Raw genomic sequence first — 27286 nt, forward strand, 5'->3', positions numbered from 1 at the left:
TGTGTTGACAATAAGAAATAGCTGGCATTGTTTTCGGGTAATATTGGTCCATTTTCGCGCGATTCAGCCTCTTCTTTTGCTGTTAAAAAAAAAAAGTAAGAAAACCACTCATTGTTTACTGCACACTACTCTCTCATATACCACGCGGGACCCCGTCGCGGGCGGCTCTGCGGCGGTAGCAGTTGGGCGTCGCTGTTGGTGCATCGCCAATGAGTAGCGTGCGAATTAAAGACTCGTTATGTAAACAGCTTCTTAAGTAATTTAAAAGTTGATAACATATTATACCTACTTAAAATCGATTACGTTAGGATAAGTAATGAAAATTGTACTAAGAAAGAAGGACAATACGAAGTATTGTATCTGGGTAGACCCAGATGCTTTTTTTTGTGTGTGGGGGGGAAGGGGGAACCTTGAGCCCCTTAACCCCCCCCCCCCCCGTGCATCCGCAACCGTTGCCACACTTTAAAAAAGTTTATTTATTTTACCACGTATGCTGGTTATTACTCCAAATGCATTTCCATGTTTTATACTGTGTGGAATTCTCTTCTAGCAGCAAGCACACGATTCGGACCAGGCGAACTGCAGTGGCCTTCGTTTCCTGGAGCTCAACCTCGTGGACAGAGCCACATATCAGGTCGAGCGTGATCGTATGGTTACTATAGCAACTAAGATGTCACCTTCTTGAGGTTTTCTGTGGAGGCGGCATGCAGTGATGTAGATGGTAATTTTATTCCCGGCTGCTTCCAGCTCAAGGCTGTAAAGCAGAGTTTGTTGTGTGTGTGGAGCACGCATAATGCATTTGGCGGTATATGTATTAAATCTGAACCCCGCTGATGATGCAGTATGTATTTTATTATTTTGTATGGCAATGAGAAAGATTCCCACAGGAAGGATATTATAAATGCTTAACGAGGCTAAGGATATTTTCCCGGCTACTTATAAAGCGTTCTCCTTCATTCTGTCCATCTCTTCTACTACGGCATCTACGGAAACACGCTTTCCTTGTCTGAAGCGTATAAAAACGTACACGAAGAATGCAGTTTCAGAAGAAAGACTTTCTTCTTTAGCGAATATTTCAATTCAGAAGGAACTTCTACTGCAGTTAATATAAACACAGCATTCTATGAAGACATCACCGACAAGTTTGCACCCTTTAAGTTCAAAATGGTTCAAATGGCTCTGAGCACTATGCGACTTAACTTCTGAGGTCATCAGTCGCCTAGAACTTAGAACTAATTAAACCTAACTAACCTAAGGACATCACACACATCCATGCCCGAGGCAGGATTCGAACCTGCGACCGTAGCGGCAGCTCGGCTCCAGACTGTAGCGCCTAGAACCGCACGGTCACTCCGGCCGGCCACCCTTAAAGGATCCAAGAATTGATTTGGAGTACAACAAAGAAATAAATTCAATTATTTAGATAAGCTTGTATGAATCTAGGTATAGTTTTCTTTCCTGATAGCTCTTCACCTAACTTTCCAGTCACGAGCCGCCACTGTTGTACAATAGGCCTAGGCTTTAGACTTGTACATGCCGAGCAAAGTTGTGAGGGATGGAAAAGTCCAGCCAAAGTTCGACAACCACGTTAGAAAGCTGTTACGAAAGCAAAGAGAGTTTGACTGCAAATTTAAAACCAGCAAAAGCCTCACACACAAACAAAAACTAGACGAACCCAAAATCAGCACAGGAGGGCCATGAATGAAGAGTTCAATGAATCTGAAAGTAAAATTCTGTTGACCGATTTGACAGAAAATCCTAAGAAGTTTTGTTCAGATACACTGTGAGCGTAATGAGAATGAAACGGAGGATGACACAGAAAAGGCGGAAATGACTTTTTCTAAAATTGTTTCACAGAGGGAAAGAGCACTGTAGTTCCTTCTTTAAATCGTGGCACAAAATGACAGATGTCGAAATAAGTGACCATGCGATAGAAAGTCTACTGGAATTACTAAACAGAAGAAAGACTAATGGATCTAATGGAATACCAATTCGATTCTACATAGAGTATGCAAACGAACTTGCCCTCTTCTAGCAGTCTACCGTAGGTCTTTGGAGAAACAAAGCGTTCCTAATGATTGAAATAAAAAAAAAAAAAACACAAGTCACTCCCATTTTCAAGAAAGGTCGTCGAACAAATACACAGAACTATAGGCCTATATCTCTGACGCCGGTCTGTTGTAGAATTTATGCTCGCGTATTATGACATCTCTGGAGACCGACAATCTCCTGTCTGTAGGAATGAAACAGCTATAATGTGAAACCCAGCTCGCTCTGTTCGTCCACGAGACCCAGAAAGTAGCAGATGGAGGCGCACAAGTGATGCCGTGTTCCTTGACTTCCTGAAGGCGTTTGACACAATTCCGTAATGCCGCTTAGTGAACAAAATATGATCATACGGAATATCACAGCAATTGCGTGACTGTAGTGACAAGTTTCTAGGAAACAGAACACATCATGTCATTCTCACTGACGAGAAATCTACAGACATAAAAGTAACTTTGGACGCAACGCAAGGAAGTGTTTTAGGACCATTACTTCTCACAGTATATATAAACGACCTAGAAGATAACGTCGGGAGTTCTGTTAGGTTGATCGTGGATGATGTTGTTATAGACAGAGAAGTCATAAAGCTAGAAAACTGTAGCAAAATTGCAGGAGGAACTGCAGAGGATCGGCGCTAGGCCTCGTACATAAACAAATGTAACATATTGCGAATACATAGAAAGACCCATTATTGTATGATTACACAAATGCAGAACAATCACTGGAAAGCGATATGCGTAGGGAGCAATCTGAAGTAGAACTGCTGCATACAGCTACTCATGGGTACGGCAGATGCCAGACAGACCCATTAGAGGAATTCTTAGGAAATGTAGTCCATCGATAAAGAAGATGACTTACAAAACACTCGTTTGACCAACACTTGAATTAATCTAAACATCTATATCTGTACTTTGCAAACCACTGCAAAGAACACGCATTGTCATTAGTCTAAGATGTGTGACAAACAGGACTAACAGAGGAAACAGAAAAGATCCAAAGAAAAGCAGATAATTTAGTTACACGTTCATTTAGTAAGCTTGAAAGTGTCAGAGATGCTCAGCCAATAGTCACAGGGACTGCGAGAGAGTAATTTTGGATCACAGTGTAGTTTACTGTTAAAATTCCAAAAGTGCATGTTCCTTGAAGAGTCAACCAATATAGTGCTTCCTCCTACGTTTAGCTCATGAAAAGACCATGAAGATAAAATCAGAAAGATTTGAGCCAACATGGAGGCTAACCAGCAAATGTTCTTCCTACGAACCATTTGTAACTGCAAGAGAAAAAGAGGGAAGTGTCACTGGTACACGAAGTACCCTCCACCAAACATGATGAGGGTGCTTGCAGAATATAGTGTAGATGTCGACAATAACCCCTCAGGTTACTTGGTGCCCTTATGACAGCTGGGTCATTTCATGGCACTCATATACTGTTCCAGTAGCAGGGGTTGATGTATGGTCTGCTGCTCAGACAGACAGCTCCACATGCTAACTCCTTACGGACTACGCGCATCTGTGTTGGCACTCCTGATGCATCGAGCTGGGTCACCTGTCAAACCACCACATGTCTAGCCACACCTGTCTTTCGTGTCTCACTATCCTATCCAAACTGTGAATAACGTAAAAGACAAATGACTTGGATCATCTCCATCTGCTTCCCAGTCTCTCTTAGTTGGTGCTCATATTTCATGTGAATGTCATAACAATGAGAAAATTGGGATTAAGGAAGCAGGCAGGTGTGTTCTGAGTCTTTCTTCTCTCACTAAATTTACAAATTTGGCGGGACAGGGTCTGAGTAATAACGGTAGAAAATTTTCTTTACCAGGGGATAAAACTCTCATAACACTGACTCATGTAAGATGTTGCCGTGACAGAGCTTGTATAATACAATTCTTCTGTTTTGACTACAAATAATGTTTCAATCACTTCTTACGCATTTCGACCACTGGGCCATCCTCAAAGGACAAAGCTATTTAAAAACAATGTTTGATCTCGGGAGCAAGAGTTGAAACACTATGTAGTTTAAGTTTTGCACAGAATGGCATTACACCATACGAGAGGCAACATGTATTAAATTTAAGTCTGATAATGTTTCTTGTAATACCTCTATTGCACATGTTTTAGCGCTTAATTTTTTAATTGCCTGCCCAGAGAGAATCTTGGAAATATATTGCATAAAAACACCGTGAGATACAGCAGCCATGTTGCTCTTCAACAACATGTACTGAGGTGACAAAAGTCGTGAGATACTACCTAATATTATACCAGACTTCCTTTGGCCTGGTGTAGTGCAGCAACTTGACATGGGATAGCCTCAACAAGTCATTGGAAGTCCCCTGCAGAAATACTGAGCCATGCTGCCACTACAGCTGTCCATATTTGCGAAAGTGTTGCCAATGCAGGATTTTGTGCACGAACTGATCTCTTGACTGTATCCTATAAAAATTCAATGGGATTCATGTCATCTGGGTGGTCAAATCATTCACCTGAATTGTCCAGAATGCTCTTCAAACCAATCGCAAAAAAATGTGGCCCAGTAACATGGTGCATTGTCACCCACAAAAATTCCATCATTGTTTGGGAATATAAAGTCCATGAATGGCTGCAAATGGTCTCGAACTAGCTACACTTAGCCATTATCAGTCAATGATTGGTTTAGTTGGACCAGAGAACCCAGTCTGTTCCATGCAAGCACAGCCCACACCATTATGGAACCATCACCAACTTGCACAGCACTTGACAACTTGGATCCATGGCTTCATGGGGTCTGCACCACATTCAAACGCTACTGTCAGCTCTTGCCGGCTGATATCGGGAATCATCGGACCAGGCCATGGTCTTCCAGACTTCTAGGATCTAATTGGCTGCCATAGCCCACTAATGCCATATTTCACCACACTGTCCCAATGAATATGTTCTTTATACATCATACATTGATTACTGTTGTTATTTCACATAGTGTTGTTCATCTGTTAGCACTGACAACCCTACGCAAACGTCACTGCCCTCAGTCATTAAGTGGATGCCATCGGCCACTGCGTTGTCCATGGTGAGAGGGGTTGCCTGAAATTTGGTATTTTCAGCACACTCGTGACACTGTGGATCTCGGAATGCTGGATTATATAACGATTTACAAAATGGAATGTCCAACGCTTCTAGCTCCAACCACCATTCCACGTTAAAAGCCTGTTAATTTCTGTTGTGTGATCATAATCACATCAGAAACATTTTCACATCAACTAGCGTAGTACAAATGACAGCTTAGCCAGTGCACTGCCCTTCTACATCTACATCTACATTTATACTCCGCAAGCAACCCAACGGTGTGTGGCGGAGGGCACTTTACGTGCCACTGTCATTACCTCCCTTTCCTGTTCCAGTCGCGTATGGTTCGGGGGAAGAACGACTGTCTGAAAGCCTCCGTGCGTGCTCTAATCTCTCTAATTTTACATTCGTGATCTCCTCAGGAGGTTTAAGTAGGGGGAAGCAATATATTCGATACCTCATCCAGAAACGCACCCTCTCGAAACCTGGCGAGCAAGCTACACCGCGATGCAGAGTGCCTCTCTTGCAGAGTCTGCCACTTGAGTTTATTAAACATCTCTGTAACGCTATCACGGTTACCAAATAACCCTGTGACGAAACGCGCCGCTCTTCTTTGGATCTTCTCTATCTCCTCCGTCAGACCGACCTGGTACGGATCCCACACTTATGAGCAATACTCAAGTATAGGTCGAACGAGTGTTTTGTAAGCCACCTCCTTTGTTGATGGACTACATTTTCTAAGCACTCTCCCAATGATTCTCAACCTGGTACCCGCCTTACCAACAATTAATTTTATATGATCATTCCACTTCAAATCGTTCCGCACGCATACTCCCAGATATTTTACAGAAGTAACTGTTACCAGTGTTTGTTCCGCTATCATATAATCATACAATAAAGGATCCTTCTTTCTATGTATTCGCAATACATTACATTTGTCTATGTTAAGGGTCAGTTGCCACTCCCTGCACCAAGTGCCTATCCGCTGCAGATCTTCCTGCATTTCGCTACAATTTTCTAATGCTGCAACTTCTCTGTATACTACAGCATCATCCGCAAAAAGCCGCATGGAACTTCCAACACTATCTACTAGGTCATTTATATATATTGTGAAAAGCAATGGTCCCATAACACTCCCCTGTGGCACGCCAGAGGTTACTTTAACGTCTGTAGACGTCTCTCCATTGATAACAACATGCTGTGTTCTGTTTGCTAAAACCTCTTCAATCCAGCCACACAGCTGGTCTGATATTCCATCGGCTCTTACTTTGTTTATCAGGCGACAGTGCGGAACTGTATCGAACGCCTTCCGGAAGTCAAGAAAAATAGCATCTACCTGGGAGCCTGTATCTAATATTTTCTGGGTCTCATGAACAAATAAAGCGAGTTGGGTCTCACACGATCACTGTTTCCGGAATCCATGTTGATTCCTACATAGTAGATTCTGGGTTTCCAAAAACGACATGATACTCAACCAAAAAACATGTTCTAAAATTCAACAACAGATCGTACTTTGTGTATGCAATACTACTACCCTCTGGACATGTGTACTGCTATCCACTGACTTTTGTCACCTCAGTGTAATAGTCCTATCTTGACAACAATCATTTATGAATAACACATTGTTATGACATAAAATTTCATGAATGGTCACATGATATTGTTGTATGCACTGGACAACACTTAGTTTCAGCAGCGCACCAGCTGGTCAGCTTATGTTCTTGTGTTGTAATTATAGTGTATTTCTTAGTTTCACTGTGCACCAATTTGTCCACTATGACTATCATGTAGAAAACATATTGGGAGGTAGTAGTGAGTATCCAAACTTTCTGGGAAAGGTTACAAAGTGGGTTATAGGTGGCACACTGTATGTAATTTGGCCAAAAAAATTTTTTTAGACAGAAAAACAAACAATGGGACAGGGTCCCATCTCTTGTCATTATGAACACAACTGCTAGGAATTATATATACTTCTAATAGAAACTGCTTTCTAAGGGACAAAGCGTTCATGTCTTTCTTACAACACATTATGAACTACCGGTATGTTTTATTTAGCACATCTGTTCACTTAGCATACCACCAGTTTCATTGTGCTGTATTGTATTGTATTTTTACTGGTCCAGATTTAACAAGCAGTAGGCCCTAAAGGTTGTACAGACAACTGAATAGGTCTATATAAGATACAGTAAAGTAATACACCAGACTTGAAGTAATTGTGGGGGAAGGGCTGCAAAACAAGTTGAGTAAAGCCAGACAGTATGTTGAAAAATTTGATGCAGTTGTGGACATTCCCACGGAGATGCAAAGCTGCAAACAAGAATGTGTACTATATATATTAGGCGTAAGAATTTCTCTCATCCTGTGTTAAGAACAAACGTTTTTCGTGTTCCACTAATGAGCGAGTACAGGGTTCGAAGTGCAGGCAGCCCAAAAAAGTCGAAAAAAAATTCAGTGTCAGAGGAAACTGCTCAGAAAAATCTATTGACCAAAAAACTGCCAATGGAAACTCATTACCACCATGTACAATACTATTAGAAGTAAAAATTGTATTAGTGCAACAAATGATGAAATTAAATGCAGTGCAGAAAACCAGACAGTGAATAAGAAAGAAGAAACATACGTACTATCAATGAGTCATGGTAGGGGACTAGCCACAGTTTACCTGATATTAAGTCAGAATATAAAGTGAATAGAATTTGAAAGCCTGGAGCTCGATTACAAGAAGTGCTGAAAAACCGTGAAACTGCAGTAAAAAGTGATGTAAACTGTGTCATAATCAGAGAAGGAAATGATGTATATAAAAATAAAAGCAGCCTTATTGAAGGAGCACTGATAACACCATACATAATTCTTATAACACACTACCATCATCTGAAAATAATATTGCTCATATAAGTAGAGCATCCCCATAAAATGATCCCATAACTCATTATTGAATGAAAATGTGCAGAAAAAACTAGTTTCTTCATTTTTAAATTACGTATGGCAGTAGGAATTGAAACATAGCCGAACTAATGCACTAAAATAATTCCAGGCCACAGTCCTCCAATTAAAGTTGTGATCCAAAACAGTGAACACTTTCTACTTCTTGTACTTCATTGTTTCAGTAGACTATTTCTGTAGCTTGTAGAGTTATATGAGATGTACTGAACTGAATGTACTCAACATAGCACAAATATCATTACATTGCATTGCATTTGTGTTAAAACAACTGATGACGTTTTCTAATCTTTCAACAGCTGCCTTTTCACTTAGGAAATTGATATTACCTCTTATTTCTACACTTATATCATCTACAGAAAATAATAAAATTTGTACTTTTTGAAACTGCAAATGAAGGATTGTTTATGTACTGGTAGATCAGAAACAACAGAGGACCCAAACTTGAACCTTACAGTACACCATGTCTGATTGGTTCTAATTCTGAATGCCTATTGTTAAGTGACTGACAGGCAACAGATACACATTGCTTTCTGTCATTCACATAAGATAAAAACCAGGAATACACATTGCTTTCTGTCATTCACATAAGATAAAAACCAGGAACCTGCTGTGTATACTACTTCATAATATTTAAGCATTTCCTTGGGAATACTATGGTTCCCTTAGCTAAGTCACAAAATTTCCCAATGGTAGTAGCTTCTATTTTACTGATTCTAGTATATTGTATACCAAGGAAAAGACTGAACATTATTTTCAGTTAATCGTATGCTGAAATGAGTGAACATCTGCTGAACTCCTTGGCATACATTTCGAGACTAAATTTACTTCAAATAGTCACACGGACGGTATATCTATAATTCTGTCACTTGTTATTTATTTGTTGGGGAAACAATGCACATATGTTTTTAAACAACTATCACTGAGTTCCTATTATGATATCTTCCACTTTCATTTAAAATAAGGTATTGATTTTAGGGTGATTCTCCCTGAGGAAGAAAAAGAAGAAGAGAGAAAAATTAAGAGGGAGAGAAAGGGGGAGGGGGGGAGCATCTGTTTGAACAAGACCAACAGGTGCACATCTGGAATTTCCATGACTAAAATACCTTATAGGCCTTATTCCACACAGTTAAATATATTAACAGTTTATTTCTCTCCATATGCAGTTACCTCTTGCATATAGAAGTAAATTATAGAAGGAATAGCCTAAGGCAACCTGTACACCAAGATAATTCTTGTCAAACATTAAAAATAGAAATACATACAACTCAACTAAATAAAATAGGGTGTACTTACAAATGTCTAGGCATCCTTTGCATGCAGATGCTTGAAGATGGACAAATAAATAAACAAACAAAAGTGTTTACAACTTATATGATCTTCTAAATTTTTTTTTTGAAAATACTGGCAATAATAAGACAGATTGGTAATTTGGAATAGTGTCTTGACCCCTTTTTTTGTGAAGTTGCAGAAAACAGAACGCTTGTCTCTCTAGGAAAAGATTAGTTGCATAAGTAAGCCAATATATTACTAATTGTAAGCTCAGCTGAACAACATTTCATTATTTTACTTTTGATTTCTTCATAACCACTTGACCATTTATTTGTAAGAGAATTAATAAAATTTGGAAACTTATTTTGGAAATGTAGGAGGATGCTGAATTTTATGTAACTTGTTTTGGAAAGTACTCTATGGAAATATTCAAACCTAATCTATCTGTTATTGGCCAAATAAATTTATGCAGAATTCCTCATTTTTTAAAGAAATTTCTCCATTTTCTGGATTCTTTTCTCCTGTCTCATTTTTTTGGTGGGTTCCAAACAGTTCTTATCTTGTTCTTTAAGGAGCTTATTTTTTATTGATAATACATACCATTTGGCACTCAGATGACTTTACTTGGACATTTACAGCACAGTTTGAAATGGGCTTTAATCCTATCATCATCCATGTCCCTTGATGACTAGTAGAGTTTTCTCGTAGTTCTGCATGATATTCTGATTACATATGTAACCCAAGGTTCAGATGCATTTAATCTGCTTCCATATTTTAATTTCTTAGGAATGCAGTTTCTATTAGTAGCCTATTACAATGTTACAGAATACATTATGTTTTTCATTAACACCAGGAATGTTGTACATATCTTTCCAGTTTGTATCTGACAATTTCTTGTCCATTTATCACCCTTGTATTTTCCAATTATTTTTATTTATGTGGTGCACTCTGATATTAAACATCAGCAATTGACTATAATATTCTGAGAGGCCATTAACTATGGGAATTTCAATAGCACTTTGTAATCTCAATGCATCTATAAAAATGTGGTCAGTAGCAGTAGTGCTCATTCCCATAATTCTTGTTGCAAATTGCATAAAGGAGCTGGATCACATAAAATGGCAAGGAACTTAAGTAAAGCTCTAGAACAGGTGTTCTCTGAAAAATTATATTTCCACATAATATTACCTTATTTTGCTTGGAAGTCAAGAAGTTTAATAATGCATCAATATTTCATAAATAATTCAAAATTAACAGATGGAGTCCTGTATGCTATTATTATTATTAACTTTCCAAGAAAATCTACTTTTGCAGCATAAGTTTTAAAACACTAATCACTGTAAAGTATATGGGTATCAGTGTTTTTATAGTTTCATGCCTTCTTAATGTAACTGGCATCTCCTCCTTTCTCCATGCTTGACCTGCAGTTATTTCTGCCCATATTCAGCATTCCTGTATCAATGGTCAAAGGATGTTCGGAAAATCATATTACATCTACATGATCTGTGTCAACCTGTTCAAGAGCCTTCATGAGGAATCCTTTCTAATCACTCACAGTCCTGAAACCCTTAGTTAGTTCTGATTTACTGATGACATATTTATGATTTAGAGACCCACTGAAGACATCCCACTGTCATTCATTCAAAATCTTAACACCGGTCTACCACCTGTTTTATATTGTCCTCCTTGGCCCCTAGAGCCACCTTCACTTCACTGATGGCCACTTTCAGACTATTTAAATTAAACCCATTACTCACCAGAAGTACATCCACTCTGCAGCTGCTACCCGTCTTATATAAAAAACATCTCACCTCCCTCCCCCATACAGACTGGCAACCAGTGGATACCAAATATTCAGTGACAAGCAATTCTTTTCCTAGGGTACTGAGGATCGTACTGAAGCATCAGCAGAGTATATCAACCCTTCCAACCCTGACTTAAACAGAACTCCTCTACCCCTATTCAGTTGTCCACCAAAATTATGCAGTATCTTTGTGTGTCCTTATGGCCATCTTGTTTTCAATCCCTTGACCTGGGTGACATTCCTGTATAAGACCCAGATGCAAGACCTGTCCTATACATCTGCCAACCATTCCTAGACCAATTCTATCACTGGCATCACTCATCACAACTAGAGCCACACATGGAAGCAGTCACAGCATATAACTATGTTGAAAGTACTATGCAGCATTCTATGTAGATATGAGCACTAAACTATCCACTCACATGAACAGATATTGTCAAACCGTGACTGAAAGTTAGCATGCTATGCAAGTGGTTGTCCTCAGCATTTGTTTTACAAGCCATGCTACTTGGATTCTTGCCAACAGCCTTAACTTTTTCTGAATGTTGTGTGTGGGAAATCTCCCTTCTACATATCGTTCATTCCAGTTAAGATTTCAATATTTGCTAACTCTTGTGCCACACTTGTCCTCCTTCTCTTCTCCCTTCATGTTATCAACTAATTTCACCAATTGTTCCCATAACATGCTCTTACTTTTCCTGTTTCCTCTATCTACTACTCCATCCTTACTCATAACTTTGAACCTTTCGATATCTCCTATATGTATCTACGAGTTTGTATTGTTACCCCAGTACTCTCCCATTTTCCTCTCTGTTTTCATCCTGGCACACCTATCCCTAACTTGACCTTGCAAAACAGTTACATGTTCCATCCCAGCACTATCCTTCATAAACCCCCCCCCCCCACCTACTGTACCATTCATCCATCTCCTCACTCTACATATATCTCTGTTCGCCCACCACTTATCCCATTTGACATCATTGCTGACCTCATTTAGATAAACAGCATTGCAATACAAGAGCCTGTGCTGAGTTGAGCATGTGCATTGGTAGTCCTAATAAAGGACATTCTCCAAAAATAAAGCATTTTTGTCTTTTATAAGCAATTACCTACTGTTCAGAATTGCTTCTATTTGGCGGGCAGTGTTCTATCCTACATACATACTATCTCTATTCCTGGATTTTCAGTTACTGATATTGCATGTACATGCACAGTTGTACATTATATGTAGATCTGAGTGTATATGTGTATTGATTTTAGGAATATAATAAGGAGAAAGTTAATATCTTTCCATCAAGTGATGCTAGAGTATGTGTAACAATTCTGTGTGTCATAGCTCAATGATTTGGGTTTAAGTACACCCCTGTGAATCAAATACACAGCTGTATGAATACCATTATTATGATGAATTATGAATGCAGATTTACCGTTTGGAAGAGGAATATATATCCTTTTCTCAAATCTTCGGCGAAATGCCTCATCAATGTTCCATGGATGGTTGGTTGCTGCTAGTACCATTATCACCTTGTTATCTGAACTGAAAAATTTTTGAGAGCACTTATGTTATTTCTGTATGATGGAGGAATTACACACACACACACACACACACACACACACACACACACACCTAAGAAATGCTCATAGACTTGATGCACGTGCAGACACATGAAAAGACAAATGGACAGGTATGATATTTACTGCACTACGGCTATAATGCCCTTTAAGACCTGATTTAAAGATTGTTATGTATCCATATTTGATCTTCAGCTGTACCCTGATCAGAAGATTTATATTTGTTATCATTGGAAGAATTATATGCAAGGTAAAAGTGAAGTTTTTGTGTGCTTGGAGGCTTTATTTAATATATGTGCAATGTAACTTGGCATTTTACATGGGGGATGCAGGAAGCAGGGAAGTAGGTATAATCCTCTCCATTACTCCTAGCACAGTGTAAAAGGTTACAGTGCACATTTTGTAGTGACAATTCTTCTTGTTAGTTTGATCACATGGTCAAAGAGAATTACATGTAGCAAAATATGCTACATTTGCATCACTGTGTAAAAAAGCTTCTTGTGTTCCAATACTGATTTAGAGATGGCTGTAGATCACACTTGAAATCAATAATTGTATAAACACATTCAGTGATTATTGTCTGGTATAATAAAAGACAGAAAAATAACTAATTTTTCCAGTCATTGCCCTCCAATTATCTTTTATTTCACAAAAGATGCGCACTGTTTACTTATTGGTTTTAACCTATATTTATTAATACATAATATATTTCCATAGAAACATTGAAATTAAAAAATGAAATCAGTTAATTAACTCAGTTCCTGCAAAATCATTTTTCTATTGTGACAACAGAAAAATTGTAACAGACTAGTACTTGAACCTGGATTTAAATTAGACTCATAAATAATAATACAGTAGTAATTTGATTAATGAATCTGTTTCGTAGTTTTCAATGTTTCCATGGATGTTAACGTCCTTGGGTTGGTGGTACAGGGTACAATGTCCATTACCCCTGTGATGCTGCTACCACGTATGCCTTGGAAGAATCTCTTGTTGTAATGTTCAGAAGAAATACAAGGGGAATAGCAATCATACTGAGGCTTTGGGTCACTCTTGGAGACATAACTGGATAGGCTTGCATAACCACAGTAACCAGATGTGTCTCAAAATTCTGATAAATATTGTCTATTCAACTCTTCTATGGTATAAATGGAATTGTCCAAAAAATATACGTCTACACACACACTCTGCCAACTACTGTGACATGCATGACAGAGGGTACTTCTCACAGTATCACACACTACAGTTTCTTCCCAGTTAATTTGCATATGCAGTGTGGGAAGAATGACTTTGTGTACGTTCCAATTAAACTAATTTTGTATTTGCAGTTGGTATATGAGTGAATCTTTTAGGCATCTGCAATACATTCCTAGATTCCATATACACTCCTGGAAATTGAAATAAGAACACCGGGAATTCATTGTCACAGGAAGGGGAAACTTTATTGACACATTCCTGGGGTCAGATACATCACATGATCACACTGACAGAATCACAGGCACATAGACACAGGCAACAGAGCATGCACAATGTCGGCACTAGTACAGTGTATATCCACCTTTCGCAGCAATGCAGGCTGCTATTCTCCCATGGAGACGATCGTAGAGATGCTGGATGTAGTCCTGTGGAACGGCTTGCCATGCCATTTCCACCTGGCGCCTCAGTTGGACCAGCGTTCGTGCTGGACGTGCAGACCGCGTGAGATGACGCTTCATCCAGTCCCAAACATGCTCAATGGGGGACAGATCTGGAGATCTTGCTGGCCAGGGTAGTTGACTTACACCTTCTAGAGCACGTTCGGTGGCACGGGATACATGCGGACGTGCATTGTTCTGTTGGAACAGCAAGTTCCCTTGCCGTTCTAGGAATGGTAGAATGATGGGTTCGATGACGGTTTGGATGTACCGTGCACTATTCAGTGTCCCCTCGACGATCACCAGTGGTGTACGGCCAGTGTAGGAGATTGCTCCCCACACCATGATGCCGGGTGTTGGCCTTGTGTGCCTCGGTCGTATGCAGTCCTGATTGTGGCGCTCACCTGCACGGCGCCAAACACGCATACGACCATCATTGGCACCAAGGCAGAAGCGACTCTCATCGCTGAAGACGACACGTCTCCATTCGTCCCTCCATTCACGCCTGTCGCGACACCACTGGAGCGGGCTGCACGATGTTGGGGCGTGAGCGGAAGACGGCCTAACGGTGTGCGGGACCGTAGCCCAGCTTCATAGAGACGGTTGCGAATGGTCCTCGCCGATACCCCAGGAGCAACAGTGTCCCTAATTTGCTGGGAAGTGGCGGTGCGGTCCCCTACGGCACTGCGTAGGATCCTACGGTCTTGGCGTGCATCCGTGCGTCGCTGCGGTCCGGTCCCAGGTCGACGGGCACGTGCACCTTCCGCCGACCACTGGCGACAACATCGATGTACTGTGGAGACCTCACGCCCCACGTGTTGAGCAATTCGGCGGTACGTCCACCCAGTCTCCCGCATGCCCACTATACGCCCTCGCTCAAAGTCCGTCAATTGCATATACGGTTCATGTCCACGCTGTCGCGGCATGCTACCAGTGTTTAAGACTGCGATGGAGCTCCGTATGCCACGGGAAACTGGCTGACACTGACGGCGGCGGTGCACAAATGCTGCGCAGCTAGCGCCATTCGACGGCCAACACCGCGGTTCCTGGTGTGTCCGCTGTGGCGTGCGTGTGATCATTGCTTGTACAGCCCTCTCGCAGTGTCCGGAGCAAGTATGGTGGGTCTGACACACCGGTGTCAATGTGTTCTTTTTTCCATTTCCAGGAGTGTATATTAATAGTTCTTGAAACTTTGTGAATAGGCTTTCACAGGATACTTGGTCTCCATTTTAAAGCATCTGCCAGTTCAAGTTTTTCAGCATTTTCGATGGTCTCCTTCAAGTCAAACAAACATGTGACCACTTGTATAAGTTCAGTATCCCCAATAAGTCCTGTTTAGTATGGTTTCCACACACTTCAACAATATTGTGCTGTGGAACACACAAGTGTTTTGGAAGCAGTCACCTTTGTAAACTGATAGCATTTTACCTAGGCCTATACATTTTCTGGCCAGTTACATTATCAGAACACATTATTACACCCACATAATAGGATGAATGGACTGACTCCAACTGTGACTGCTGCTTATGCCATTGCTGTTTCTGTTGTGTGAATATTTCTTGTTATTCATTTTGTTTGCTTCAGTTGTAAAATTAATACCGTATTTTCAGTACAGGTACTTTGTTGTTAGTGATTTTATCCTTTTTGAAGTGCTAGAAACCTGTTGCTTATTGTAATAATTAAGGAAGAATCATTCGCAATTCTTTTCACAGTTTTAAATGTTTTTTTAGTCGTAATATATTGTTCAGTTCTCGTAAAGGTTTTCTTTGCAGGGAATTGGTTTTTGCATAATTTAGCGCCAATTTTTTTGTCTCTGCATATTTCGCCATCATTTTATAGCTTCTGTCAACGGAGTTCGTCGATTTTACTTCTTAAATCTTTAACTTCATCAATGAGCATACTGATAAAAAATGTAAGTACCATCTTTGTTATTAAAATTTAGTCCTAGCTCATCTTCCATGCACAACCATATCTTCCATTTCGAATTCACATTTGCACAAGAGAAATGAAGCAGTTTTATATTTGATGCACACAATTCCTTTAAAGGAACGATTTCCACAGTAGCAAAGACCTGAAACTCTTCGACTTAACGTCTCATTTTGTTCGCTTCTGTACTCTCGAATTTCTCTGATTCTACATGTCTCTTTTCCATAAATTTTGATATTACAGTGCAGGCTAGACACGTCCTGTCACTAGATAAGTTGATTTTTTTTTTTTTTTTTTTTTTGCATGTTCAACACGTATTTGCTCATAGTTTACTTTTGTTTGGCGAGCAATTCGACTGATTGTTGGTGCTTAACGCCAAGATGGGGAAACGTTCTGCAGCTCAGAATTTTCATTTATTACATGCGAAATCTTATGTCTTATAAAGCCCACATTTTTTTCTAAATTTGTAATGCATTCTTTCAATTTGACTGTCATAATCCCCATAAATAGGCTACCTGTTTTTATGGCAGAATTGAAACTTTTAGTCCGTAGCTCGTGGTCGTGCGGTTGCGTTCTTGCTTCCCGCACCCAGGTTCCTGGGTTTGATTCCTGGCGGATCAGGGATTTTCTCTGCCTCGTAATGACTGGGTGTTGTGTGGTGTCCTTTGGTTAGTTAGGTTTAAGTAGTACTAAGTTCTAGGGAACTGATGACCATAGATGTTGAGTCCCACAGTGCTCAGAGCCATGTTTTTTTTTTTTTTTTTTTTTTTTTTCCTTGCTTGGTAGAATAGAATAGAAACTTTATTGTCTCATAACATCTAATTGTAAGTGTACAGAATAATTACAGGTATTTTGTCATTTTAAGTACCACAAAATGGTTTAAAATAATCATGTTGAAAATAAAGTAAAATTAAGAATAATTATTTACTTAAAGTACTTTTTTAGCATGAGAGAATAAAATGTAACATCAGGTACAGTTATTTGTAAGTTCTTTAAACCATGCAGAGCTTTTGTATGTTTACAAACTTTGCCATTAATTTTACTGCAATAACCAGTAGTCTCCAACTATCTCTCCATAGAGAAATGCACTAAAGACATCCAGTTGATAGATGGAAAAGTTATTCTCATTAAAATTAACCAGAAAAAATTTCAATGAAACCAGTTTTGCTACTGCACTGTATACCTCTAAATAAGACAAGCTTTGTAAATTGTCTAAGACTATTTACAACACATCCACCAGGAAAGATTGAAGAGTCACAAGACAAGCTTTGTTGGAAACCTTTGCTACAAGACAAGCTTTGTGAGAAACAACATTACCCTTTTCATCCCTTTTTTTGCCTAAAAACCCATTTTCTGTCAATAACATCACATTCATTTGGCTTACATACATAATACCATGTGATGTTTTCTTCTAGGGCTTGCAGCTCTCCTGGTTGAGCATTTTCCAATTTTTAGCTTCGCTGCAAGACATTGCTTCAGCATAGGTGCTGGGGTCTTTGTCAATCACTGCTGTCAACAGCTCTGACACATAATCCTCCAATTGATTTGGGTGTTGAATTTTCCTCCTGGATCTAAGATTGTATGTGTTCTTGTCCTCTGCATCCTCTAAAAAAATTTCTGTTTTCACTGTCTTCACTGATTTCTTGTTCTCCTCTAGGCTGACTTTTATTTTCTTCCACAACATCAGTCCTCATTTCTTCTTTCCATTCCTCTAAATCTGAAGCTTCATCTATGTTCTTTTTATCACAATGAATAGTATCTGACTATTTTACATGAACATCAGCTTTCTTCTTCCTTTTGGATACTGCTGGAGGCAAAAAATAATGTCTTGCTGCATCTCAGTTCTCTTTGTGGGAGGTATAAATATTCTGTAGCCCTTCACATCATTATCAAAACCCACAAATAAATCTATCTTGTTTTTGGGGCCTAGTTTCAGTCACTTTTCCTTGGGTATGGGGACAGACATATGCGTTTCAAATATTTTCAAATCTGCTAAGGGCAATTCTCTAACATAAAAAGCTTCAAAAGGAGTTTTACTTTCTATAGGGCTTGGACCAGTTTGATTTAATAAATAAGCCACCATGTTAACTGCTTCCACCCAGAAATGTTTGGGAATTCCTGAAATCATTGAATGAGCAGCTTTAACCAAGGTGTGCAGTTCCCTTTCAGCTTTTCCATTTTTCTGTGGAGTGTACACAACACATCTTTGATGGGCTATGCCATTTTCACTCAAAAATGTACCTAAGTCAGTACTCATAAACTCCAGTCCATTATGACCTCTTAGAACTTTAATTTTCCGACCATTTTCTCTCTCAGTGTTTGCATAAAATACCTAATCAAACATTTTACTTTATTCTCCTGTTTCATAAAAAATACTTTGTGTTAACCACAGTTGTCATCCTTCAAATGCAAAAAATATCTTGCTCCTCCAAGAAGCCGGCCGCAGTGGCCAAGCAGTTCTAGGTGCATCAGTCCGGAACCACGTGACTGCTACAGTCGCAGATTTGAATCCTGCCTCGGGCATGGATGTATGTGATGTCGTTAGGTTAGTTATATTTAAGTAGTTCTAAGTTCTAGGGGACTGATGACCTCAGATGTTAAGTTGCATAGTGCTCAGAGCCATTTGAACCAGCTCCTCCAAGCTAATGCATCTCCATGGGTCCACAGACATCTGCACGAATCAGTTCGAGTGAGGCATTAGCTCCAGAGGAACTGACAGGGAAAGCAAGTGATGTTGTTTACATACTAAACATTCTTTACAAATGTTTTCAATGAATCTCACTCCTTTATATGATAAAAATTCTTTCATGTGCGTAATGCTCTGATGTTACAATTATTTGTGCCAGACACTCAAGTTTTCAATATATATAGACAAATTGACATGTTATTACTGTCAACCACAGTGTGTGTTTCATCCACATGCATAAAAGGAACCATTGACAGTTGTGACTGTGTTCCGTTTAGTGAAAACAATGTATGCTACATTTTGTTGACATGTTTGAATAATGCACAATCTTCGCCTTTACTCTTCAAGAATTCACATTGTTCCTTGTTTGAAAGTAAACACATACCTTTGTGTAACACAGTTCTTACAGAAAAAAGATTGAATTTCAGTTCAGGAACAAAAGGCACTCCACTAAGTACTGTTTTGATAAATTTAACTCTGATCCATGCATACAGTTCCACAGTACCATGCTCAGTCACATCAAGAAGTTTACTGTCACCCACAGTAACTTTCATTGAGCTTTGCACACTGTCCAGTTTTGTAAACAGTTCTCAGCACATATGCTCGCTAGCACCTCATCCAATAATTTTCTAGGTCAACTCCTTGATTCATACACATAAAGGCATTTACATTCTGAGCCTTTTTGCCTTCCTTTGATTTCAACAGCCTGCAATCTGACTTCAAATGACATCTTTTCTTACAATAATTGCAACTTCTTAGTTCTATATTTGCTTTACTTTTGCTGTCCTTTGCGTAGTAGCTCGTCTTACCACAAGCATAACAGGTAATTTTTTATTGCCTGCTTAGACTGACTAAAGCTACCTCCGGCTGATTGTACTGATTATTTCTCTCTTCCTCAATGAGCAATCTTGAAATTAAGTCATTAAACATTTCCTTCTCAAAGAATATGGACTCCCAGGCTGAACAGAAATGTTTATATCACCCTTGCAATGACATTACCACTTTTGTTATGATCATTTTATCTGAAAGTGGTTCTCCCACTTGCTTCAATATTGTGTTGATTTTTTTGTATTTTCGACACAACGGTAACCACTGCGTCATCATCAAACTGGAGCAAGAAACACTTTTGCTGAAGTAGGTAAATACTGTGGACTCTTTTTCATACACAGTCTCAGTTTTGTCCACATGCCAGCTGATGAGTGAGTGGTGCTACCTCCATCCAGGTCACAATAAACTCCTGTGTTTTTGCGTCCTTTTCCTGCCATGTTTTACTTCTGCTTCTCTCTCCTGTGGTGACTGAGTAACAATGCTATTGGCAGTATCTAAAAGGTCTTTTCCTCTTAATATCACATCCATTTGGAATTTCTACACCACCTAATTGTCCCCTGCAGACAATATTAAATGAAACTGATGTGTAGATTGTTCCACTGTGCCACGCCAACATTATGCCGGTGACATTAAAAGTTTTGCTGTTACGCATGACACCAGGAAACAACTCTCTGCCACTACACTGAAAACAGACTTATGCACCTAGAACCATAACCTGTGATCAGGAACAGTAAATGAACCATGAAAATAAGCCCATTTGTACGGAGTTTATTGCAATGTGTAACAGCTTACAACTAATGGCAGACAACAATACAAACACAGAATAAACAGAAAATGCGAAAGCATTTAAAAATGGTAGATAACACAAATCAAAGATAAACAGTGTTGCTTCTTTAAGATATCATTAACATTGTACCATTAACAATTCTTCTGTGGGTCTGACAAATCTGTGACCATTCATACTGTCCTTACACCAAGGACAGCACAAATGGTCACAGATTTATTAGACCCATGGAAGAGCATTATAGAACTACTGCATAGCTTGAGTGTTTTTTAAGCAACCTCCTTTGTAAACAGATTATGTATTCTTAGTGTACTACCAATGAGACAAAGTCTGCCACTTACTTTATCTACAACTATGCTTAGGCAATTTCTCCATGTAATATAACTACTAATTGTTACAACCTTGTATTTGTACAAGTTGACTGATTCGAGTTGTGACTGATTGTTATTGAAGTTGATGGATACGACTTTTATCATTTTGGGAAATGCACAATTTTATATTTCTGAAAATTTAAAGCAAGATGTGAATCCTTACACCACTTTTAAATCTTATTAAGATTTATCTCAGTAACTGTGCAATTTTTTCAGGCAGTTCTTCATTACACATAAATGCATGTGTGAAAAGTTTGAGGTTAAAAGAAATGGCTCTGAGCACTATGGGACTTAACATCTAAGGTCATCAGTCCTCTAGAGTTAGAACTACTTAAACCTAGCCACCCACGGTGGCTGAGCGGTTCTAGGCGCTTCAGTCCGGATCCGTGCGACTGCTACAATCGCAGGTTCGAATCTCCTGCCTTGGGCATGGATGTGTGTGACGTCCTTAGGTTAATTAGGTTTAAGTAGTTCTAAGTTCTAGGGGACTGATGACCTCAGATGTTAAGTCCCATAGTGCTCAGAGCCATTTGAACCATTTGAACTTAAACCTAACTAACCTAAGGACATCACACACATCCATGCCCAAGGTAGGATTCGAACCTGTGACTGAAGCAGCCGCGCGCTTCTAGACTAAAGTGCCTTGAACCGCTCGGCCACAATGGTTAGTGTTTGAGGTTATTATGAGTGTTGTCTGATAGTTCATTAATATGCAACGTGAACAGCAAGCATCCCAAGAAACCTACCTATGGGTTGCCTGAAGATACTTTTACATTTGTTGATGGCTCTCTAGCCAAGATAACATGCTTCATCCTCTCCACCATGAAATCCTCAGTAAGTCATAAATTTCAATTGATATCCCACAGAATCATACTTTCGATAAGAAGTTTAGGTGAGGTACTGAGTGAAATGCTTTTCAAAATTCAAGAAATAATGCATCTGCTTGACTGCTTTGCTCCATAACTTTCCAGATATCATGTGAGAAAAGTGTGAGTTGGGTTTGCATAAACAATGCTTTTTAATCCATGCTGGTTACCTTGCAAGAGGTGATTTTGTTTGAAGTCCTAGTTATGTCTGAACTCAGAATATGTTCTAAGTTTCTATAATGATGCATGTCAATGATATTGGACATTAGTTTTGTAGATAACTTTTGCTATCCTCCTTGTAGATGGGTGAGAGCTGTGCTTTCTGCCAACTACTGGACACAGTTTTTTTTGTTTGAGAGATCTATGGTATATAATATTTTTACGAGGGGCACTAACTCAGCCACAAATTCTGTATAGAATCTAATAGGAATTCTATCAGGTCATGGAACTTCATTCAGTCTTAGCGGTTTAAATTTTTTCTTAATAGTAGTGACCCTAATATCTATATCACCAATCTTGGCAGTGGTGCAAGCATTAAATTGGGATAGTACTCCTGGAGTTCAGCATTTCTGTTTTTTAGGAGTGCTATTAACCCTGGTGCTTTGTTGCAAGTGCTTCAGCAATTGATACTGATAACTAGGACTTCTATACTTTTTTGGGTGGATAGGGGGAAGGTGGCAAGGGGAGTGCATTAATTTTGACCTTACACTGATGCTTTTACAGGTGTCATTACTCAGACAGCATGAAGAGTCAGGTAATATAAAAAAAATCTTTTGTGCACCCCACAAACCATCAACTGTCTTGGTAACAGCTTCTGATGTGTAGTGCACACCTGACACATCTAGACAGACCCTAGATTTCTCTACTCTATGGTGCAATTCTAAGAATTTGTAGCCTAACTTGTCGCAGAACCTCCAAAGTCAAAGTGATTCAAGCCGCCTTCTCAACTGAGAACCAGGGGAAATGCTGCAGAATGTATGTCTGTGAAAATGGCTATTCTTTTCAGCCTTTCCTTCCAGTCGTGGAAGGATTCAAGTATGATTTTGAAGCTTGCCTGACAAGCACTGTTTGTTCAAATATGCTCCACAATACACAGTTGTCTGTTCCTTCAATGGGTGCTGGAACGGCCTCCTCAGAATGTTGAATGGGCATACGAGTGGAGTGCGTGTGGTGATCCTTCCCATCCTTTGCTGAAATTTTTCTAAGGGTACAAGTATTCCTGTATGTTATAAGTGTCAGTGCTTAATAGACCCCATACTCTTTTAAATTTTCTCCCCTTGACATGATACACAGCAGATTCCTAAATAAGTGAAGTGAGTCTTACTGGCTCAGTTTCAGTTTCAGTGAAAGACAGAACCTTGAATTCATTGGTTGGGGGGGGGGGGGGGGGGGGTGGCTGTAAAACCTTGAGTTCTCTCTGGTCCCTGTCTCCTCTGTACAGGGCCCTGAGACCTATCACACCATCCACAATGGCGAGTAGTGATAGATCCTGTACTTGCTGTAGAGGAAACAATGGGAGGATTGTATTCGAGGTATCATTGGTATCTTTGGTACATGTTTCTCTGTAGCCCTCCAAGTACACCTGTTTGGTGCAGCTCCAGTCATCTACCAGTTGTCAGATCTGTTTCCAGCTGTCTACAAACAGTAAGTAACTCATCGCAGGCCTGAGAACAACATTCGCAGTTGAGCGTATTGTGACTCATGGAATGTTTCACAAAAGAGTAAACTTATAACTTTAAATGAAGCTTGCTGATTTGTGTTTAATTTTTGGATTTGTTATGCTACAAGTATTACAAGTGCCCATTAAGAACTGAATCAATTAACACCCAACGAAGACATTTCTATTATGACAAAAGAAAAACCTGGGATAAAATCTGCTGATTTCCTGAAAGAATTTGTTTTCTGGGGTTACACTCAATAGCAATCTCAGCTAACTAACTAAAAAATAGTGGACACATGCAGTGCACAGTCTGTTATTTTTCAGAGTGTTTTCAAACTTGTTCTTATTTTGAGTTTTAAACACCAGTGGAGTAGTTTGGCATTTTCTGTGACAGAATGAAGCACTTTTTGTTTCAAGGAAAAAATCTGGTCAGATATTCTTTAATTTATAGAGTAGCAGTTGTAGTGACCAAGAGTGCATAACAGCTGGGACACCCAAAAATCCAATACACTACCTGGGAAAATATAGGCTATATTTAATATCCCTTGTATTTACTAAAAATACATCAACACTCAACAGATTCTTGAGAGTATCAAGAAATCGGCACCCTGAATCATGTCATCTGAGAGTTTATCAGTTAAAAAAAGTCTCAGATGAGGACAGGAATCTATTTAGTGCCAAAACAGTATGCTGAGGAATGACACAATAATAAACAGTTACATTTTCTCTCTCTCTCTCTCTCTCTCTCTCTCTCTCTCTCTCTCTCTCTCTCTCTCTCTCTGTGTGTGTGTGTGTGTGTGTGTGTGTGTGTGTGCATGTTTCAGAACTGCTTATTGTATTTTATGTGCAAAATTTTCACACTGTCAGCTCATCTGGAATTCACAACAATGGCTTAGGGACTACATATGTTTCACAATCTCTGCATTATTAATCTTCCAATGTGCCTGTACCCTAACCTTTTTCTTTTCTCAGACTCTACTCAAACACTGATTGCAGTGTCAACCAACTTATATCTTCATTCACACAGGCAACACTTGTCCATATAACTTAATTAATGGATGTTTCTTTACCATTTGAAGTAAATATGGTGTTCATACCTGTTAGAATTAAGACCATCCATTTGAATCAACAGTTCTGCCTTAAATCTTCGGGAAGCTTCATGTTCTGAATCTGTACGACGTTGTGAACACAGTGAATCTGTTTCATCTATAAAAATAGTGCTTGGGGCATAAAAGTGAGCCTGAAATATAATGCATATTATTATGTAAATATCTTATTCATTGCAGCAAATTAAAATGTTCAAGTTGAAAAACTGGTATGAGTGAGACCCAGAAAACAAAATCACTTTGAAAAATTAATACAAGTATTCAATCACTATTCCAATCATATTGCCTTTTTTCTACATGTCATTATATTTTGAAATGTACATTGTGTATTTGTAATGTAGCAGTATGAGCTGTTAGCCTAGAATATACAGTATATTATAAGAAATGAGTTGATTGGCATATATTTTAGATAAACTTGGAGGATGGCATACACGTATCGTACAGCTATTACAGCACCTTCCATGACCTCCAATGGTGTGTGTCAGCCCCACATAATGCCATGCTAAAACATCAGGGAATCTCTGCCTTGCTGTACTTGATGGACAGAGTGCATTCAACCTGACTGGGTTGCCTCCATACAGGTCTCCGACGATTGTCTGGTTGAAGGCATATGCGACACTCATTGGTGAAGAGAACATGATGCCAATCCTGAGCAGTCCATTCAGCATGTTTTTGGGCCCATCTGTACCACATTTCATGGTGTCATGGTTGCAAAGATGGACCTCGCCATGGACGTTGGGAGTGAAGATGCGCATCATGCAGCCTATTGCGTGCAGTTTGAGCCGTAACATGACATCCTGTAGCTGCATGAAAAGCATTATTGCACATGGTGGCGTTGCTGTCAGGGTTCCTCTGAGCCATAATCTATAGGTAGCAGTCATCCACTGCAGTAGTAGCCCTTGGGTGGCCTGAGCGATGCATGTCATGAACAGTTCCTTTTCTCCCTGTAACTCCTCCATGTCCAAACAACATTGCTTTGGTTCACTCTGAGACTCCTGGACACTTTCCTTGTTGAGAACCCTTCCTGGCTGAAAGTAACAATGTGGACATGATCAAACTGTGGCATTGACCATCTAGGCTTGGTTGAACTACAGACAACATGAGCCGTGTACCTCCTTCCTGGTGGAATGACTGGAACTGATCGGCAGTCGGACCCCCTCCATCTAATAGTCACTGCTCGTGCGTGGTCGTTTAAATCTTCAGGCAGGTTTAGTGTCATCTCTGAACATCCAAAGGGACTGTGTCTGTGATACAATATCCACAGTCAATGACTATCTTCAGGAGTTCTGGGAACTGGGTTGACACAAAACTTTTTATGATGTGTGTAAATACCCACATCATCACATCACTCTTGAATGTTGTCAGTGTGGTGCTCTATGGATATTAGAGTATGGTCTAATTTCAGTCCTATTGAGCAAGCCTGGGATTCTACACATCATTAGACTAGTTTCCACTAGATGTGAATCATCAATCAGTAAGAGTCCATGTGGCAACTAGTCTCTTGCAAACCCCATGCCATTACAAGTGTCCACCATCATCATGGTACTGTATGTTACTAAGGAAATGTGTATCATTCCATTACTCTTCAGTGTCTATTTCATTGATGTATACATCTTCATAAACAATAAATAATGCACAGTATGTGAATGTCTAAGTACCTCCACACTTGTTCTCCTATATCTTAGTTCTTCATCGTGATCATAGATGTTAACCTCGAAACTTTATTATTAGGATTTTTGCTGTATTGTGCTTATATGCAAAGTTAACCATCTGAAATGTTAGCCTGTCATCTGAAACACCAGGAACTTTATGCCATACTTTCTAAAATGAAAGCAGCTTCTTGTACCTTTACTTATTTTCTTCAAGTGCTACTAAACACACTTAAGAGCCAAAGAAACCAATTCACCTGTCTAATATCATGTAGGCCCCCCAAAAGCATGCAGAAGTGCCACAACACAATGTGGCATGGACTTGACTAATGTCTGAAGTAGTGCTGGAAGGAATTGACACCATGAATTCTGCAGGGCTGTCCATAAATCTGTAAGAGTACAAGGGGGTGGAGATCTCTTCTGAACAGCATGTTGCAAGGCATACCAGATATGCTCAATAATGTTCATGTCTGGGGAGTTTTGTGGCCAGCAGAAGTGTTTGAACTCAGATATGTTCCTGGAGCTACTCTGTATCAATTCTGGATGTGTTGGGTGTTGTTGGAATGCACAATGGACATGAATGGATGCAGGTGATCAGACAGGATGCCTACGTACATGTGACCTGTCAGAGTTGTATCTACACATATCAGGGGTCCCATATCACTCCAACTGTACATGCCCCATACCATTACAGAGCCACCACCAGCTTGAGCAGTCCCCTGCTGACACGCAAGGTCCACGGATTTTTGAGGTTGTCTCCATACCCATAGGCGTCCATCTGCTTGATATAATTTGAAATGAGACTCCTCTGACCAGGCAACATATTTCCAATCATCAACAGTCCAATGTCGGTACTGACTGTCCTAAAGCTTTGTGTTGTGATGTTTCATTGAATGGTTCACACCAACACTTGTTGATGGCCCTGCATTGAAATCTGCAGCAATGTGCAGAAGGATTGCACTTCTATCACACTGAACAATTCTCTTCAGTCATTGTTGGTCCTGTTCTTGAAGGATCTTTTTATGGCCGCAGCAATGTTGGAGATTTGATGTTCTACCGGATTCCTGATATTCACAGTACACTCGTGAAATGGTCATACAG

At 39.6% G+C, this 27286-nt stretch overlaps 1 protein-coding gene across 1 annotated transcript in view; it reads right to left on the bottom strand.

The window, feature by feature from the left end:
- LOC126470162 (katanin p60 ATPase-containing subunit A-like 1) overlaps positions 1 to 12621 on the bottom strand; it is a 31667-nt gene extending 19046 nt beyond the window's left edge. Inside the window, exon 1 of the mRNA XM_050097789.1 lies at positions 12531 to 12621. Within this exon, the coding sequence (XP_049953746.1) occupies positions 12531 to 12621 (91 nt within the window). The remainder of the gene's footprint in view (positions 1 to 12530) is intronic.
- Between the last annotated feature and the right edge of the window lie 14665 nt (positions 12622 to 27286).

The sequence above is a fragment of the Schistocerca serialis genome, chromosome 3, assembly GCF_023864345.2.
Source record: "Schistocerca serialis cubense isolate TAMUIC-IGC-003099 chromosome 3, iqSchSeri2.2, whole genome shotgun sequence".
In the NCBI taxonomy this organism is placed as follows: Eukaryota; Metazoa; Arthropoda; class Insecta; order Orthoptera; family Acrididae; genus Schistocerca; species Schistocerca serialis.